Here is a 21104-nt window from a genome sequence, read left to right on the forward strand (position 1 = left end):
AAAATCTACTGAAAATCTTGAGTAAATTGGCCTATACTATTGTTACATATGCCAAGGGTGTTGTCATAATTTTATGTGTGTGATGGGTACAGCTGGTTGGAGTCTCAGTGCAAGTGCTGCAGATCAATTTGTGGAGTTACTTGATTCTTGGCTGGGCCCTTATTCCCAGGTTCTCATGAAGCTTATTAGATTTCACATATTCATTAATCTGTGATCAGAAACTAAACAATAAACAAACTGTTCTAACCTGTACTGATGTAGCTACAACATGCATTAATTCAGTAATTTGGCACCCGGTGTGAACTTTGATTGGACCTAATGTGTCATTATTTCACTAACAGTGAAATAACTCAAAATAGGTTAGATGCATGGATAATTTCATAGAACTAATTACTATACAAGAACATGCAAATACTACATTTTCAAATAGACCACAGTTACGCACTATATAATTTCACCAAAATTGAATCTCAAAATGATGCCTATAATGATGCATATAATGTTGAGGACTTAATTCAGTGTCTATTCAGAGTGACAGTCCCTTGCATAATGTCCACCAGGCAATGGCCAATGACAAATTTCAACAACAGAAAAAAAAGAAAACCTTACAGGAAAGGTAAAAACTATTATAAGGAGAATTTGTAATGTCATGTAGTTTATTGTAAATTAGTGGTTTTGTTAATTTACTATTGCATGGGACTAAGCTATATTATAGCAGTGAATTAGACACAACAATGATGCAGCAACTACACTGAAGTGCTATAGTAGCACTTAGAGGTGCTATTTTTTGACTAGCTGGATTTGGTGGCAGTCAAAATTTAGTATTTATAGGTGCTACCACTACACATCAGTTTTAACAGCTAATGGTGGACTTTTTAAATGATTATTGTGATCATAATTAGCTTTATGCGCAAATATGGTAATAATGTATATGAAATATCCCACGGTGCTGTCAAATATGTGTATGTATGGCTTTGTTATAAGCTCCAACAATTAAATGTGGCAACATAGGTACTGAAAATAATTAAATCAGAATCAACAGTGTAATCATTATCTGCACAAATATGGCAATAATATAAACTGATAAAATATCCCCAGTGTATATGTGTGACACAGCCAGTATTGTTTGCTTAAGTGTGAATATCCTGAATGACTTATTGTTATATAACTATTAAAGACAGCTTCAGCTTATCTAGTACACATCTGTCAATCAATTGCAAATGTGTCACATAGCAATACTTGACTACCATCATAACCAACATACCAAAGTGCATGCATGATGTTTATTATTGGGCGGACTTTAATAATTGAGACTCCACACATAGTAGGCTCAGCCTGAATGTAGTATGTGTTAAAGTAAATGCAGAGACCTCACCAAATTCTCAGTGTATTGCAGTTCTTTTTGGTGCCGGCCAGTATAGCTAGCTAGCTAGCTAAGTACCTTCATGTCAGGACTGCCAGCCATGTTGCTTACACTACTGGACAGTGATCTATGCTATTACCATGAAATTCCCATTATCCTGTGAAATACCCATGAAAGTTTCAGTTGATGAGTTTTTCATGGGTATTGAAATACCAGGCCCATGAAAACTCACTCGTTCATGGGTTTTTCATTGGTACATTAGTTTGCTCCATGCATTTCATGGGTATTTCATTACCCATGAAAAATACCAACTGTAACTTTCATGGATATTTCATGAGGATCAAATTCCATGGTACTGCATGAATAACCGGCATGGATATATTGCCCAGTAGTGTTATACTATACCATGCCTGGGTCTAGCTAGACCCTTATTTTGCATTCAACAGTGTTTTAGTGTCTGATTCCCTGCGTTTTTTTACAGGCCGGTCACTTTAATATAACAGTATAATTACGAAACAAATGTTATGAAACCTTTAACGATCACGTGATCGACCAGACCACCCAAGGAACAACACTAGCGCGTGTAATCGTACGTAATCGTCACATTGATATTCACAGCGAGATTCACAGATCAATCAGAAGATGGAAGAGCCCATACCTGGAGAAGCACAAGCGTCTGTTACTATCAGTCAGAAGTTCCTTCTCTTTTGCGTGAGTGGATGAAGGAGCGAATTATCTTACAGTACCGTATGTTAAGAATGGGCGTAGGGTGAGGCGTAACCTTTTTTGCAAGGGTAGAGTGACACTTGGTGCTGTAAACATGTTTTCTCCCCATGTGTGCGTATTTTGGGTGCAATGTAAAAGACTGGCCTCTTCTCCCCCCTGGAAGTGCTTTTCATTGAGTGACCCAAGCATTGACCTATCGGATCACTAACTGTACGTCTTTTGGATTATATGCCGCGGTCATAACCATGTAATAAAAGAGTTGAGTACAACAGATACAAATTTACCATATTGTGACAGGTTGTTGCTTGCATTACTGGCTCAATTGCATGGTGTTATATGAATGTAACTGTTTGTTGCTTTATCACAATATTATCAGTTGCAGTGATTTTAAGGCTGCTGTACTGTTATATCACAGTGTACAGGGTATTGGAATGAATTGGACAGATATTATCAATTGAGTGGTTTAATTTATATTGCTATGTTACAATGTGAAACGGTTGTTTCTGTAGTGTTCGTCAGAGCAGTACAGTGTCACATTACCAGGGAAGGTGTTGTCTTCAACTGGCCATATTGTCAGATACACTTATCCTGATGAAAGTACAGAGGATGTAGAAGCAGATCATATTGGGGATAATATGTTGTACATAAAGAAACCACCAGGTATGAGAACATCAAGCCATATACAACTTTCATGACTTGTCACACTCAGCTACTGCTATGAAGAAATTCTAAGCAGAGTGAAACTGTGAATACATGACAAAAGCATTTATACAGGTTGAATATCATGTAAAGTGACTTCTCTATTGTATCTTTATTGAACCTTTTGAATGGTGAAGCCTCAATTAGTAGTCACCTCACTTTTTATAACATCACTTCAATGTGGAGCCTTTTCATGCATATAATATCTATTGTCAGCATTGAGATTGTATTTCGGAGGCTCCGGATACAAGGTACAGCACTGATTAACATATGATATTGCCCCTTATAACACTTGCACTACAGCTGAGATTATCTGGTCCAATATAATTGGAGTCGTATAGAAATGATTGCACCTGACATGTTAATGTAAATAACTATATTTCTGAATTATATCACTGCTTGTAGATTACAAGTACACACAAAAAAATTAGAATTTTCAACTAGAGTAGGGACCATAACACATCGATAAAAAGTATTGAAACAAGCTGGAGTAGTGCACAATATTAAATCACAGTAAAACAATAAGAAGTGTTATATTCCTGCTGTACTCAAGATACCCTAATGGAAATGCACAGTAGGGATTTAACACTTCTGTGATTTAATATCATGCAGCCTTAGCCGTTATTGAGTCTGAAGGCATTAGTCAGTCACTCAGTCAGTCGGTAGAAAATTTCGTTTAATAATTCTTTTTAAAAAATCATAGCAACTTGTTGAAGTGTTTCGAGTTGATCTGAAGGCTTGGTTTTACCTAACCAATGCTGCCTCATCATCATCGGGAAAAGTGAGGCTGGTTTTTGGGTGATGTTTTTTCATGTGCCACACCCAAACCTTTGTGGTCCCTACTATATTTTGTGAATAAATCATACATGCTACATATCATACATTACACCACTTTATGGTTTGATACTGCTCCAGGGATGCAGGGTTGTCAAGTATTGTTAGAGATCTTATGCTCCCTCTTTACAAAGAGGCACTTGTAATGTGTAATCCATAAGTGCCGCCCAGTTGGAGGAGTAGACTACATCTTGTTGCATTCTTCTTTATCATGTGTCACTTTGCCAGTAATTAATGAAGTCTTTGTGAGTATGTACAATTACATTGCCATCCACATTGTCAAGTGAATCAAATTCATCGCCAATTGTGTAAAACAGATCTGACCTGGTATAAACAAAACACTTAAGGTCAAAAATATCACATTTTCCATCAGCAATTGTCTTTTACCGTGTAACGTGCACTGTAGGATATGATCATCCTTGTACAGTACAAGTGGAGGTGTTTGCTACTGGTGGTGACAACAGTATAGCAGTGTTCCCTCTTGATCTGGTGTCTCCAGTGGAATATCTGTATAGGAAGTTATCACTAGATGATAGTGGTGAGTAACAGTAGCAAATACTAGTATCTACCTAATATCTGTAAAATAAATAATATTTAATTGCATGTATAGAGGTGTAGCATTATTTTATTACATAAATACAGCAAAGTTAAATGCAGAGAAGTTTTGAAACTAATATGATTAATATACAGAGCCTTCACAATTTACTATTTATTTTATTATTATCTGATTTATCGAAAGAGGAAGGGGTGGCACCAAAAGGCTAGTATATTATATAATTAAGTAGGGATCAAAGTGGTAAAAAGTAGTGAAACAAGAAATAAGTGATAGTATTACAGCATAGCATGGTGGGAAAATCCCTACATTGGCATGTTATAGAGCAATACTTTTGTTCAATGCCAAAGTAGGGATTTTCCCACTGAGCTATGCTACAATACCATCATTTGTGTATTGTTTCACTACTTTTCATTGCTTAGATCATTTTTAAATTAATAATTTTTTATATGCTGGTTTGTTAGGTTTTTTTGTTGTAGCATACAGCTATACACGTGTGACAATTCTACCAAGGTGACTGCTGTATTAGAGTATCTCTAGCCAGCCTTTCACTTAGCAGGATGTGCAGCCTTTCACTTACCAGGGTGTGTGTGTGTCACTATTCCATATTTTCATTGTGCTAGCATTATGAATACAACTAGACCAGGTTGTGTCGTCATGATCAAGTAAATAGATTGCTAAAAGATGTGGTCTCGGTGCTCAATCATTATTAATACCCAAGTGTTAATAGATGTGGTATTGAACCTATCATGAAGTTACAGGTATCATACCGAACGTAGACACTTAAATGAGTTTGTGGTGTCTAAATAATGAGAATATGCTGCTCAAGTAAAGTGTTGATAGGGAAAATTATGGTTTCACTACATGAAGAAAGGCGAAGATCAGTCTGATTGAAGATAGAAGGAAAAACTAGGCATGCACACTCATTGGAACCCCAAAAGGCACATCCCACTGGTGAGTTTGTTATTGTGACGTAAAATTGTGGCTGTACACTGCTTTGTTTGGCCTCCAGCCTTGCGACTGTGGTCAAGCAGGCAGGCTGGCAGATGAAAATTAGAATTTCGGTGATTGTTTTTAAAAATTTATATCCAGCCGTCTGTAAGTGTTTTCTTCTTTTTAATGCTGTAATTGATGTTAGACGGACTAATATTATTCCTTAAAGGTGATTTTTGTCCGGTAAGATGTCTCTAGGATGATTTTTAAAGGTGGCATTTTAGATGGCGCGTGTCACTTTTGGGGGGATCCCTATTTAAACAGTACTACCATACTGTTTGATAGAGCAGGGATTATATTTTTAATAGACAATGTTATGTCTGTGTCTTAACAAATAATTACGGTGATTTAATTTACATTTGAGGTCTGAGGTTACTAAATCCAATAGAAACCTGTGGTGGGGTCACTAAACAGTTAGTAACCTGTGGTCAAGCCTGTTCATCAAACAAAAATCGGTAAAACCAAAATGAAATGCTCTTACTGTCAGCTTACTTTCTGGACAGGACAGGTGTCATTAGTGTTGATCTAGGCATTGATACACCAATGTCACAGTGTGGTACTGATGCAATAAACTGGAAGGGTAGCACTCAATGCTAGCACCCTCAGTTTGCCATTTGTTAGCTTACTTTCTGTACAAGACAAACATCAGTGGCTGTAGTAGCTGCTTGATTCACAATGTCACAGTGTGGTGCTGATACTATCAACTCGAAGAGTGGATCTCAATATTAGCAGCCACAGTTTTCCACTTTATTTTGCTCTTTCTTCACTTGGGGTAAATTTTCCCAAGTACCTAGAACAAACTGTCATTAGTCTCTACACTATCTACCTGTAGCCTTATTAAGTTTATGAGTAGCCTTGCACACATCATCCTTGGGTCTCTAAATAGCATAGAAACCTTGTTGGCTTATTAATATGTAAATATGTTCTTAAGGTTAATACTGTTATTTGCCTTAAGGGATTGGTTTTGGCAATGTCAGTATGACACATTATTTTATTACAGAAGTAACTGATAGAGTGACAGAGACTTATTCCAGTGCCTTACTGGCCATGTCATTATCCTACTACTATATAATGGGGGAACATTTGAGGAAGGACGATGGTGAGAGGATGGACGAGATATTATCCTCATTGCTCACAATGTATGGAAGTAAAGCATATTCTAATCCTCGTAGATCATCAGCTAGTGAGTTGCACACTGTGTGTGTGTGTGGTGAAGATCTTTTGTGCCCACACCTTTACTTGTAAGACATGGTAGCCTCCTGTGGGTCACTAATCCTGCCCCAGGAGGATTTTCCTTTGCTGATTCACTGGATCTGAGTAACGCAGGTTTGATTTCTTTCAAATCCTTTGAATCAAATTGTTCCAGTCTACCTGCAGCTGTTTAGTGTGCATGCATGTACGCACAGTTGTGTGTGTCTGTGTTGTGACAGTGAGTAATGTGTGTGTGTGCATGCATGTGTGTGTGTACTACTCATTCATTTTACAGCTAATGAAAGACACAGCATTGCTCGGTTTGCCCAACATCACCACTTACAACGTACTCTACGGTATTTGTCTATGGGAGGAGTTGTTGGAGAGTTGCCTGCACAACTGCCAAAGGTACAAAGTACTTGTGTATGTGTATGTGAGTGTGTGTGTGTGTGTGTGTGTGTGTGTGTGTGTGTGTGTGTGTGTGTGTGTGTGTGTGTGTTCAATTTTACAGTACCGGTATATGTGTAACTGTCTCTAATGCCTTTTGGATTGATACTGCCGGTATGAATTGTGATTAAATGTGTCAACTCTTTTGATTTCATATAGTACAGTAATACTGTCATACATTTTCCTGCTAAAAATGTCAATTGAAAACAACCTCATCTTTCCTCTCAAATCTTACAGGCTGTTCAGAGTAACTCAAAACAAGTTGTTTTTTTATTTTTTTTTATTTTTGCTTAAACAAATTTTCTACTAATTAGTAGGCTGATCAGGGGCGTAGCTAGCCAGAAGGTAATGGAGGGGCAGGCATACCCCCACGAAACACTCAAAATTATTCATGATTGCAAAAAAAGCTAATGATCCAATGGTGGGCTAGCCAACATACGGTGTTGTATTATTACAGCTTAAAGAACTAGCTACGTAACTATTTCAGTACTGACTGCTTCCAATCGAGGTAGCTATATTCGTCGAGCATCATCGCACGTGCCACAACTGTACTCCAACAAATTCATCCACAGTCCGGTAGAGCTAATACTTTAGTGCAAATACAGGTTACTTTACGTTAGCCACAGCCTGTGCTGCAGTCCTAGCACACTGCTGACAGGATGACGTATTCACTCACTTCACTCGGCGAAATTGAAATGCCATGTATTGCACGAAATCCCACCTGTCTTGCTAGCAGAACTTGTAAGCTTGACTGATCCACCTGACTGACAAAGTAAAAACAGACTGCACTGCCGTACGTACAAAGGTCCAGTGTGATCGACTCGATAAAATAAACTTGGTACATTTATTTAGCTAACACTTTATCACCTCGTAGGCAGTAGGTTCGTAGCATCATCCGGTCTCCTTTGTCACTTGTGACTCCTGCCGCGGAGAAGCGGGTCACTCTTTTTAGATTCAAAAATGTTCTATCACGCGAGTAATCTAGGCTAAATATAGAAGTATGTCTCTAATATTTTTGTTCGATGGATTCACGAGCGAGTTGAATGTTGTGTGTGCGCATTCACTAGCAACCCCTGGTGATACCGAGTGGTAGTGTACATAATTTACAGTCATTTGCGTGTCAGTTTAATACTGGTAAACTTGTGACGAAGATTTAAAAAAAAAAAAACAATTAGGGATGGGGGGGCAAATGCCCCCCTTGCCCCCCCTTAGCTATGCCTCTGAGGCTGATGCCTTCAGCCAAGCATACATGTAACTTGACTATGGTTATATAACACTAGGGGCTTAATTTCTTCACTGTTTGAGCAACTACAATGCATCATGTGCTTTACTTTGTCCTCCTTCTCCACTAGAAAATTCTTTAATTTTTAAAATTCTATGAATTTTCAAATTTATTGGAAGTCACTTGTGGCTTGATTTCTACCTATCCAATACTGCCAAGGCGCCCTAAAGGTATTGATAGGGTGATATTTTTGTGAGAAAGTACAAACCACCATGAACAATACTACTGATATTAGGTAGCAGTTTCACATCTAGATCATGGAGAAATGTTGTGGTTTAAGGCCAAAGCTGTGGATTAAGTTATTTTTCGGAGAGTATATACAGCAGTAGTAGTAGTATCGTAGTCCTCTACTCTAGAGAGATAATGTAGTGATGGTTTAAATAAAGGCTTGAGATCAGTCTTGTGCTATTTCATAAGCAGTTAAAGTTTACAAAAATGATGCATATAAACTGATGAAATCTTTTCTAATATTTTTATAGGGTGGTGACTGCCACATGAAGTCATGACATATATACACATATACACATAACATATACAGATTTTGATTCTGATTCAAGTGCTTCATTATAGCATTGAACTTTTCTCTGTAGCTGTTATATCCTGGTGGAGCAGATGTACAAGACCAATCCCTCCAAGTTGAGGTAGTGATCATAGTTAAATACATCTTGTATTTAATCCTGCTTGCAGCCCAGATTATACCAATAATACAAAAGTTTTGTAATAGTGGGTATGGTGGATCTGAAATAAGGATCACTATTTAATGCATCTGAAAATAGTTCAACAATTATTATGTGTTCTTTCTCACTTACCATTATACGTAGCCCTAGCTCAGCAAACACTTTACACTTTTATCTCCCATTTCATTTAAAAGTGATCGAGATACTCTAACAGAGAAGTCAAGTAACTACTCTAATAGAGCAGTCAATACAGCTGATAATCTCAGAACTTCTAAAATTTTCTAGGGACATGTCCCCAATACAGTCTACCTACTGTAAATGATGAAAGTTTGGCATGACTGGAGTTTGGCGAATTTGGCGAATAAAAGGAAATTTTCCAAACTTTATTAGTTTGTTAGCCTCAATGTCATGTATGAAACAATTAGAATTATACAATTCATTGTGTACTCCCATTAAGACAGTTATACACCTGTTGGATTATTTCATTGAATTTGTTGATGATCTAAATCACTGTGTAAAGCTGATTGATAGCTTGAATGCTTTATTTTGGTCATAAGCTGTCAAATGTTACAGTAAGACTAATTGTTCAAAATCCAGTCACTTATGTTGTTCAATATTGGCTATGCAGTAAGTTCGCCAAACTTTTATCTGCCAAACTGCTTCACATGCTGATTTGCCAAACCAAGTTTTGTCATTTACAATATTTTGTAACATCAATTTTTCAGAAACTCCCGTTTAAAAATCCTAGATCCTAGATCTGCCAAACTGCTAATGTGCATGCAAGATTTATTATTAGTATTGATCTCTTTGTGAGTTTGTGTACTATGTTCAGTTGGAAGCTGGTGAGAAACTCCATTAAACTACCACTACCATGAAGACCACATAATGTTAAATCTTGTACACAATCAAATTGACTGTTAAGTTTTATTCTGCAATATCATTGTGAAAAGCTGTATGCATGCCCCTTCTCCTCCTCCTCCCCCCCCCCCCCCCCCAATACTAGCTTGCAAGAAAAATGGAGCCAAGATTCATGCACTGGGATTCTGGGAAACCATATATATTACACTACAATCATAATCAACACTGTATAGGTTGTGTACCCTATTCCTGTAACGTTAGCAAAATTTAGAGATGAAAGTTTAATGAAAAGCTTACTAAATCTGCAAGATTTCGCATGCATACAATGCTCTATTCACCATAGATACCTGCATATTTATGTTGCTAACAGTGTATTACTAACTGTATGATGACATCACTAGGTTGAGCATGGGAGGTCCCAGTCTGATGCAGAACTGTATACATCACTATCTAGAGAAATATCTGATCAGTCAGAGTATGCAAAACTAGTGGTTAATCATACACCCGCAACTGATGAGACAACATATGAAGAGCCAATGACAGACAGTGTTAGCATGGTATGTGTGAATTAGCATTGTTGTGGTTCAATGTGTATGTACACACGCGCACATGCTGCATGTGTTTGTGTAGTACACAGTGGTAAAAATGCTGTTAGCATTCTCATTACGCACTATATTAGACACGTATAGTTGTCTGACCTCACAAATCACTAGCTATATGTAATGCAAATGTTTTACCATGTGGCATGATTACATAGCCTGTGGAGGACATTTCATTGGGATGTTACGTGGAGAGTAACTCATGTTATAAGTTATGAAACAATATGACAATATGACACTCAAGGGTGTTGGTTCCCAAATTGTTCGACCAGCTAAATTTCGAGTAATACAATAAGTAATTCTCTCATTTTGGGACAGAATTATGGTGAACTTTATACTAGTCAGTCAAAATCCATGTAAACTCACCAACGAACTGCTGTTATTTAGCTGCCATAAATTCACTTTTTATTATTGATACCCCTTTGGTTAATCACTGTTGTGATGGCATTGGGTAGATCACTTGTGTATGTTGTTGTTTTTTATTGTATACAGATTTCTAAAAAGATTCCTGCTGATTATTTACAGCCAAGACAGAATCCTAAGCCACATAATAAAGCTGGCAAGTCTCCACCTGTGGTTACACCATTCTCTGCAAACAAAAGAATACAACGTTCCAGATCTGCAGAAGACATGCTGGATGATAACGAATACACTTATATTGTTCCACGTGAATATGCCTCCAAAACACTAAACAGACCAACTCGTGGACAGCCGCCTTTGAGACCTCCACCCCCTGATCCTGCAAAACTGGTTTCTAAATCACCTCCTGGCCCCCAAAAACCTATCGCTCCAGTACGTGGCAAACCAAAATCTAGTAGCTCTGATGAAAGACCAAATTCGCCTAAACTTAATGGAACATCTAAGGTTATGGAGAAATCAGTTTCACCTACTAGGCTGTCTAAACAACCAGAGTTTCCTTCTCCACTGAAAAGCCCACTTGCCAAGAACATCTCTTTACCTGCTCATCCGCCGATACCTAGAGCTAAGCCAAGAACAAAGCCGAGGTCATAACGTTTTTCTTATTTTTATGTTTTCATAAACTTTTTATTGAATGTCACGTGATTATTTTTAATGAATAAAATTTAATAAGCGTTATGCAACAAGCGATGGCGCTAAGGCTTGGTAACGATTGAAAGGTTTCCTTATTTTAAAGTCAGTCTGTTAGTGGTCATTACTAGTTTTGTTGAGCTATGGAGCAAGCAGAGATCGTTGTCAATCAGAGCTTCGTTCTATTTTGCGTAAGTTGTATCAGCAAGTTATGTGTGTTGAATAGTGATCACTGTTTACCGACTTGATAGTGTGCGGAGCGGTACAGCTTCATTTTCCCGAATCACTCGCTGGAATCGAGCACCAGTTACTACCTCCGATACACATTTCCGGGTGGAAAGATAAAGGACCGTGAGGCAGAACTTTCTGGTGCTGATGTGCTCACTACGATTTCTCCAGGTGGGTGTTGTCCCCTATAGCAATGAGTAATCGTTACTGAATACTTGGTTGATGAGTATGTGGGAGCTCTGTGTGTGTTATGTGTGCATTACCCTGTGCACAGCATGCATGCACAAGGGGTAGTCACTACCAATAGTCCTGTAGAACCATCTGCGACCGGGATCAAAATCAAATAAAGCGATCAATAGATAAATTAGCACTGAATCAAGCGATCAAGGCGTCCTAGAAAGCTCTGATAAAGCTAGCTCGCAAACAAAACGAAAATTTGCGAAAATATGTACTAATTTATTAAGCAATCAAGGCTGTAATAATTTTTAAGGCGAAATCAAGTGATCAAGGTATATTTTCGTCAATCAAAACCTTGATCCCAATTGCAGATGGTTCTACAGGACTATTGGTAGTGACCACCCCTAGATGCAGAGAACAACCTTTATCAGGCCAAGACTATTTACTGCATACGGCACACATGATACATGCACTATTGGCACCTGAAAAAATTATTATTATTATGATTGCAAAACCTCACAAGCGGGTATAAAATGCAATTACGAGTACAAAAAGTTAATTAAAATCACTAAGTAGGTCAACAAAGTGTTAGCGTTAACTATTTCATTAGGTAATTTGTTCCATGATGCAATGGTAGCTGGAAGAAACTAAACTTGTATGCATCAATCCGTGTAAAAGGAACGGTAAGTTTGAAATCATGGCCTCTAATAATTCCACGATTGTAACTAACATAGTTTGGTAGTTTTAAGCCTACTATATGGTGGATAATCTTATACATCATTTGTAGTCTAAGAGTGTCTACGATTTTGAAGACTGTTCCATCTTTCATCTCAGTAACACTACTTGTATAGCGGTAATCACCAGTTTAATATTATATACCCTGTAGCTAGTTTCATCTAAGGTGTTTTATTTCATGTATCACAATTTTATTAGACCTTCGTATACACTGACATTCTATTTGCTAAGTTTTATTGTGCCCTTGAGTAAATACAAAAATGATGGGGCAGCTAAGCTGAGAAATCTATAATTTACGGCTCAGAAAATTGTACGGCTGGGGAAGCAACGTCAGGCAAAATTCATTTGGGTGGACAAAATATGTCCCCAACCTAGTCAGTTGAACTGTTGATGCGTAATATTGGTCAGGCTCTTACCTGGGCTGCCTGGGTGGCTCCCCCAGCCCTGTACATGATGTACCAAGTGAGCTAGTCCCTCCCAGAAGATGATGGAGCAGCCATACATTGTACATGCTGCACTTTATTAATTTCTGGTTAACAATCTCTTCAGAGTTGTTTATCCACTTCCTCAAACTACTGACTACAATGAATGTAATAAAAATGGCTATATAGATAGAAGTGTAGGGGTATACACACCAACCATGTTTCACAATTTGCTATGCATGTTATACAACCTGTGTTGTGCTCAGCTGAATTTTTGAAACTAGCAACATTTGGGGTCATCCTTTTAGAATTGTTGCCCAGTCTGTCAAAATGGCACACTCAACACCTTGGAATGTGTTACTAAGTAATGTGACATCATCTTTATCACTGTAACAAAACAAAAACTCTATGGATTACCTGTCATTTTAATTAGCCAACTCCACGGATCATTAATAAGTATGGATAGCACCTATAACAATGGTATTAGCAGTATTGTGTAGGATGTATCTACCATAAACATTAAAATAGTAAGCAATGCTTGTAAACTAGAAGCCTGTTACAAGTGGTTACAGCATAGTAAGTGACAAGACTACATATATCACTATGAATACTTGTGGAACACAGTGAGATGACTGATTGTATAGTTGCTACATGACTAGGGCCTCTCAGTTAGATCACAAATGATATCCAATACTTCACTACCCACCTTCTCCTACACAATGTCACATATTACACTCTGTACCATTGTCAATATTTCCGTCAATACTTGCTGCCTGGAGTGCATAGAAGTCTAGACTGGAGGTTGGAGTGTGCTTTTTTTTTGCTTATGCTATCCATTTACAAAACTTTGAAGACCTTATAATTTATCGTAGTTGGTTACTGTGAGCATGCATAGGGTTTGAATCTTTTATAGTAGTTTGTGATGTGTACATATACTCAATATCATGTAAGAGTTTGTATTAAAATATGCTAGTTTGTTGTATGGCACACATCCACAATGAAAGTCATTTATTGTAGTTCACACAAACACCAGCTAAACTATTGTGTTGCACATATACATTTGCTCTGGGGTGCTGTGTATCTATGAGCACCATATAGTGACCACTGGAGCTTGAAACCAATTTCTCTTGCCAGAGTGGATTATTGTGTGGCTTCTGAGAGGCCTGTTTTTAGTATCACATGACTATCATCATAACTGTTGTTTCATAATCCTGTGTAGAAGAGTGTATCTGTTAATGTAATTCTTAGTAGCTACTATCCCTGCAGCATTTGTGCACTCTTTACATAACTATGTATTGTGTGTTTATGCTTGTGTATACAGTATTAGACCTACCAAATATTTACCTTTCGCTTAAATATCATTTTTCGACTGTGATAAAATTTAATAAGCACTGGGAAGAACGGTTTTTATAAATAATGGTTTGAGTTTGTTTGGTACTATATCCACTGTTTAGAATTTTGTGTGTCAGGCAGTCAGTTTAATAGCTTGTCTTTCAATAGGGTTTGACCATCCTTGTACAGCAGAGGTGTCAGTGTATGCTGGAGGAAATGATAACAGTATAGCTGTATTCTCACTTGATCTGGTGTCTCCAGTAGAGTATCTGTTTAGAAAGTTCACAATGGATGATAGTGGTGAGTATAATCTTGTGTGGCTCGATGTTTTAAGATTGGAAGAATCTTTTAGTTGACATTAGAGTTCTAAATTGACTTGTAACTAAAATCGTTGTCCATTGCAACCCTTTCTTGTTGATAAAGCCAGAATTTACCATCCTCTTCCTGCAATGTGTTCATATCCCACTATACTGTCAAGTGTAGTTAGGAAGAAATCATAAAACTGTGTGTGTAGTGATCTAGTGAATTCTTATGGGATTGATTGTGTTCATGGAAATAGCACATGGTGGTACATTAAAAGAGAACTAAACTTTGTCATGATAGATGTCATACCTCATCATCATTTTATAATTTAAACCACAGTTTTGTCTGGACAAATCTGTATGTAAATATGGTGGGTGTGTAATGAGATGTCATCAGCTAATATTGGGCTCTTTAAGTTTTAACATTACTGCTGCTAAAATAACTATCTTGTGTGTGGTGTGTATAGTGTGTACACATGTGGATATACCAATAATTGCCAGCATACAATTCATTACAGAAATGGCTGATAAGATATCAGACAAGATGACTAGTGCCTTATTGGCCATGTCATTATCCTACTATTATGTGATGGGGGAACATATAGGGAAGGAGAAGAGGATAGATGAGATATTGTCCACACTACTCAGTTGGACTGATGATAAGACGTACATGAACACCACCAGAATGACTAAAGGTGTGTCTTAGATACACTGTACATAGCCACTGTAAATATTTTGTGTGTGTGTGTGTGTGTGTGTGTATGCGTGTGTGTGTATGCGTGTGTGTGTGTGTATGCGTGTGTGTGTGAGCTGCTGATTAACTGCGCAGCCACATACATTTGTACAGTATGCATGTAGGTTATGTGTGCTGTAGATACTTATGTATTGTGGGTTTATTTTCTAAGTTTAAGTAGTGTTCAAGTTGGCTGGCTGTATTAGGTGTTCTGTATAGAATGTATGCCTATTAGAGCAACAGCACAGCTATCTTTCTCATACCACATTCTAAGAAAATTATTCATGCCTTTCTGAAACTATGTTTGTATAGACATATATGACGATGACACATGTAAAACATATAGCCTTATACAGGAGGTGATCAATAATGATGCAATTGTTATGGCCAAGAACTATGAATGTGATGTACATTCCTGTGTGTACTGTGTGGGAAGCTCTACATGTGGCACTGATAAGTATTTTGTGCACATTCAGTCTCTAAACAAAATGTAATTTTCCTTGAGAGGAAAACTTATTCTTTGCATTCAAAAACAGCCATCAGACTCGAGTATCTCATTTACTTTCTCATAACCATGTACTGTTTTAGAGCATCATAACATTTGTGTTGATTACTGACTTAGTACTGACTAAATTACTTCTGCTGTAAAGAATACTTGTAGTTGCCAATCACAAAACTTTTTATAGTAGATAAATGTATTTTACAACTTAAAGCTGTGCAGTCATATGAGTAAAACACTTATTGTAGTTTAACATGACAAAGATGTAAATCTTCGTAAACTACCAGATATCAGACAGTACACTTTTGTTGAGAAGGGTCTCTGGCAGTGCCAAATATCAAAAAGTACAGTAGTACATACTGTTTAGTACCCCCTAAGATGATGGGCACCGCCCAAAATGCTGTTAAAAACCATCATAGTAACATCTTATGTCACATCCAACTTCAGGATCCAGTGTTAAGAACAAGCACAGATGGCTAAATATTGAAATTTTAATATGTGTGACTGGATCTACGAAAACCGTTCTTATCAGGAAGTTTGATTTTTTTCACACAAACACAAAGCTTAATGAATGTACTATCAAGTTTCACTGTCACAGTCGACCAGAGTAAAGTGGTCTGCTTTTTTAAAGCACAGTGGCGAGCTGTACGAGTGGTCTGGGGTCTTGATGGAGCCCTGGCCAACCAGGAGATGGCTGTGTGTGGCTGTACAGCTCCATGATGTTGGACAATGACCTGTGCTGTAAGTTTCCATTCATTTTATCTAGTTCTGAGCCCTGAATGGCCCATAACTTGGCCTAATTCATCCCAACACATTCCTTTTCAATTTTTGAATACCATCTTGCCCGCCCCCGCCTCACACCCTTTTGGCAGCTCGCCTGATACAGTCAACCTCGGTTTAAAAACTATCTAAAATGGTGGGAAGCTTACCTGTTGACAACTTCTTCAGTGGATGATCAGGAAGGTAAGAAATTGTTGTAAAATGTGTGAAAATTTGGTATGCGTAGCTACCACCATTGGCCAGCTACAACACTCCGAACATTTAAAACCGACATTTCTCGATACTTTTAAATGGGCGATAAGACCAGTTTTCCCAGAGACAGTCACATATGCCAAAACCTGAACTTTGGTCTGCCAGTCTGCCTGACCACAGTCACAAGGCTAGAGCAGCACACAGCTACCATTTTGTACCACAATAACAAACTCGCTAGTGGAAGTACCTTTTTTGTTTGACGAGTGTCCTGCCTTCTACACTTTGCCATTCCTTTTATCTTCAATCACATGGTCGTCTTTTTCATGCAAGGAAACCACACCAAGGCATTAATTTTCTGCATCGACACTTCCTTAAAGGAATGTATTTAGAAACCACAAAACTATTTGAAGAACTTCAAGTGGAGTAGATACGTGCAGCACTTAAGATTGTATGGACTTACCACGCTCCCTAGACGATCAGAAATATCACCATGCTCGTAACAATCAGAGCATGCCATGACCACCCCCTTTAATAATCTAGCTATGGTTTTGCAGTAGAAAACTAGACATTACAAATCCACACCCCATAATATATTGCACAAAACAATCAGGGAGATCGAGATACTCTAATAAAGCAGTCACGTAGCTACAAAAAATAATAATTAAAAAAAAATGAGGTAAAAAGTAGTGAAACACAATGAATGATGGTAGCTATTAGGTATTGAGGCAGTAACTTGCCAATATAGGGATTTTCCCTATGTTGTAATAGCTACCATCATTCATATAATCTTGTTTCACTACTTTTATTCCTGGTGCCCTACTTCACTTTTAAATTAATAATTTATTGTACTAGTTTTTGCTCACTTGTTTTATTATTACACTAACAAAATTTTCATTATCAAAATTTATTGATAACGATTTTCGCATAGCCTGCATGTTTACCTAGGTGGGTGGGTAATGTGCATGTAAGAAAAATGTCTTTTGCAAACCTAACTCTCACTGGAAAGGTTTCAGTAACGTAACCTTGGAGCCAGCACTCTATTTTACATGGGTGGGGCTTCCTATTGAAAATGATAATGTGTTCAAAGCCTGTTTTCTGTGAACTTGTGTGAGGCCTTAAAGTTCAGCAAATAGTGAAGAAATTTAAGACTACTACAGTACAGCTTACCTAACATATCTAAGTTTCTCCACGATCATAATTGAGCTATGTATATATACACTACCAACAGTTAATAATATAGAGAGGTGCTAGTATGATTCATGTAATCTTTTCTCTCCAGACAAAAGCTCGGAAGATAGTATTACTCAGTTTGCTGAACACCACCAGTTGCAGAGCACTCTAAAACATTTGTCAGGTGGATCAAGTGTTGGGGATTTACCAATTGAGCTACCAAAGGTACATGTTAGATTACTGCATGCATAGAAAACTTCTGTGCGTAGTTAAAAGTTTTGTGTACCAAGCTTGGGTCATCCGGGTCATGTTTTGTCTACATACCCTGATTATAAAATATGATTATATACGTAGCTTGACAATTGAGGTGGAAATCCCCAAGATCATTGCTGGCTAGTATATTGTGAGGAGAAAGATAATGTGCTCTGTGAATGATGCTCTGTTAGAGTGTTTCGATCACTTGGTGCTTGGTTCCTCAAAAGTATAGATTCACTTTCATATAACCTCTAACCTATATACACTTTCAATGATCATTCTTTAGGGAAGTGTTAATATGGCATGAAAAGTTCTATAGTTATCCAGTTGGAGCCATACCCAGTTTACACATGGGGTACTTGAGAATAAGGCCTATACACACACATTTACTGTACCTTGTCCTCTTACAAAAAGCTTTTTTGTTGTAACATGTAGGTTTTAGCGTATGCCTCTACTTTATTACGGCCCAAGTCAGTGGGTCATTCATGCTGACCCAGTTTAAGCCCTGTTGTGTACATTATTGTGCGTGTGTGTGTTATGTGTGCGTGCATGCGCGCACACACGTGTGCAGTGTCCAATGTCCACTATTTTTTCTAGCCATTATTCCCTCCCATAAAAAGACCAGTCAACAAGAAACCTGCAATTATTCCACGAGCAAAATTCAATTCTCTACCCACTAATTGTGACAGCCTGTATCAGGTTAGTGTACATATGTTGTGCAGTGCTAGTACTGTAGGCTTTTGTATTGACTAACTTACAATAATGTATTTGTATGCCTTTTTGTATGTGTCTATGTAGAAGCAAGAGTTATATTATTAACTCTTGGTAGTAGTGTAAGGAATTTTATAAGTAACAGTGTTATGACAAATAGGAAGGTCATCACCTGAAATGCAACTCCTTCCAATGACAAACAATGTAGTTAGTTTCTGCTCATTGCGTACAATGTCAAAGTGTAAATCTGCTTGCCACTTTGAAGGCATGATTGTACCCAACCAATACTGCTGCCAAACTGTTATGAAAGTTTTTGCAGATCCTTACTATTTAGTACTACTGCTAAATTTACACTGAAGCAAATAAAGTTTCTAATGTGAATTTTGAACTGTAGCTTCTGATTACTTGTGGGAAATTTTATCATGTCACAAAAATATGTTACAAATTGTCTGTGACGTACTATTGAGCAATAACAGAACAATAGATCTACATACATGTTTGCTATTAACAGGTTCCTAACAACAGACCATTGTCTGAGTACTCAGTGTTGAATCCCGTCATTAAACCTGATGAAGAGTACATGTCTGTGGACCAAACTGATGACGATGTAAGTATACCATGTGTGTGTTCATGACTTCATGTACAGTGTATATTAAATACTATATTTATGTTACATACAACAAGCTCATCAAGTATACAAATGGCATTTTGTAGAAGAGTGGTAAATTAAACTGTTTGTTTGCTGTATTGAGTAAAATGTGTACTAGTTATGCAACACTCAATGGAACTAGTAATCTGTTCATTAGGTGGAGATAAATTCAGCAGGTTTGGCACTGTCATGCAACTCAAGCTTGCAAGGACAAACAAACAAACAGACACACACTACACTATAACAACACACATACTGTATGTACTAGGTGATGTATATTTCAGTGGTGTGTTTGTTCTGTGTATAGAAAAGTTCCAGGCCACAGTCAGAGTACTCAATGTTGACCCATATTGCCAGTCCTGATGAAACAGAGGAGTATACAGTTATGGAACCCATTGACGATGAGTGTGAGAAGCTAAATACACATGTAAGTGCACTGGTGAAGTGTATTGTGTAGACCTGCTGCAGGGTTATCCACATGTGTGTGAGTAGCATGCATGTCACCCACGTGGGCGTGTAGACATATTGGGCATTGAAAACCTTTTGCAATTCTAGATTTTATTGTCAAAATAGTTGTTTTATGCTGCTCTGGTATCCTCCGAGTATTTCCCAAACTGTTGCATGTCCACTGGAAATTTAGTGCTCTCTGAAGGACCATCTCTCATGTTTTATTTTCAGATTGATCGCAACAAGTTAACTGTCACAATGTCATATCCTGAAGGCAGTACACTGGACAAACCTACAGTGCAGAGACCTCGATCACTCACAGACCTAACCGAATCAGCTGATGATGTTTATGAGTTTTGCGGTGAAAATTCACCCCCAGTACTCCCCAAGAAGCAACAGCAGCGAGGTCCCCCTCCTAAGCCCCCTACACCTTACAGAGTGTCACACACTATAGAACGAAGAGTGCCCACTGTTCCTCCAGGAATATACCAGCGAAAAGTTAGTGCAGAATCAACATCTTCTATGGAGTCATGGCAAGAAAACTCTACATCACCACCACCTCAACCTTTTACTGCAATAAAACAGCGAGTGTATACCACCACCAGTGCTCCACATTCTGACCCTATTACAAGAAAAAATAAGCAAAAACTTTTCACAAAATTGAGAAACAAGCTTCCATCTGCCACATGAAAAATAGATTTAATTGTCTCTATATTTGTATAATGTCTACTGTTAAACTTTGTGAATATTGTGTACATTATCTTTTGTCAATCTGGTGTAAGCTATTGGATAATTTATTGATAATAATTATTGTTTTTATTAGCTTAGCAATTTGTGTATTGTACAATTGAACATCATTACTTTTAGTTTTTGTTTATAATATGAAAACTTTGATGCTGATGTTGAGTACTACAGAGTGAATATAACAGAAATTTGAAAGGGAAGTCAAAGTACAAATACACCATTGCTAATTCTAACCACAAGTTGTTTTGGAGTCAAGCTATTAGCTTATATGGAGCTAAGCAGTGGCGTAGCCAAGCCAGGGCATTGCCCGGGCATCAGACTTCTTTGCCCCACCATCAGCTCCTAGAGTAATTATAAAGACGTGGGCTGGATAGCTCGAGATTTTGCTAAAGTTACTTAACTAGTCACTGTACAAGAATAAGTATAACACAACTTATACAACACTCACCGTGCCATTTT

At 37.7% G+C, this 21104-nt stretch overlaps 2 protein-coding genes across 3 annotated transcripts; both read left to right on the forward strand.

Annotated features, from left to right (window-relative positions):
• The first annotated feature begins 1901 nt into the window (after positions 1–1901).
• Positions 1902–11317, forward strand: LOC136250520 (uncharacterized). 2 transcript variants are annotated; one of them, XM_066042739.1, is made up of 8 exons: positions 1902–2074; positions 2599–2749; positions 4029–4160; positions 6169–6351; positions 6655–6767; positions 8679–8729; positions 10025–10180; positions 10715–11317. In XM_066042739.1, exons 1-8 carry the CDS (start codon positions 2006–2008, stop codon positions 11231–11233), a joined length of 1374 nt encoding a protein of 457 aa, XP_065898811.1. In that variant the 5' UTR covers positions 1902–2005; the 3' UTR covers positions 11234–11317. The 2 variants fall into 2 exon arrangements, with proteins under 2 accessions (XP_065898811.1, XP_065898812.1); XM_066042740.1 differs by lacking the exon at positions 8679–8729.
• LOC136250519 (uncharacterized) lies at positions 11314–20801 on the forward strand. The gene is made up of 9 exons (XM_066042738.1): positions 11314–11460; positions 11521–11668; positions 14332–14463; positions 14984–15160; positions 17949–18064; positions 18692–18793; positions 19317–19412; positions 19762–19881; positions 20133–20801. Exons 1-9 carry the CDS (start codon positions 11413–11415, stop codon positions 20589–20591), a joined length of 1398 nt encoding a protein of 465 aa, XP_065898810.1. The 5' UTR covers positions 11314–11412; the 3' UTR covers positions 20592–20801.
• The last annotated feature ends 303 nt before the right edge of the window (positions 20802–21104 follow it).

This window comes from Dysidea avara, chromosome 3 (assembly GCF_963678975.1).
Source record: "Dysidea avara chromosome 3, odDysAvar1.4, whole genome shotgun sequence".
NCBI lineage: Eukaryota > Metazoa > Porifera > Demospongiae > Dictyoceratida > Dysideidae > Dysidea > Dysidea avara.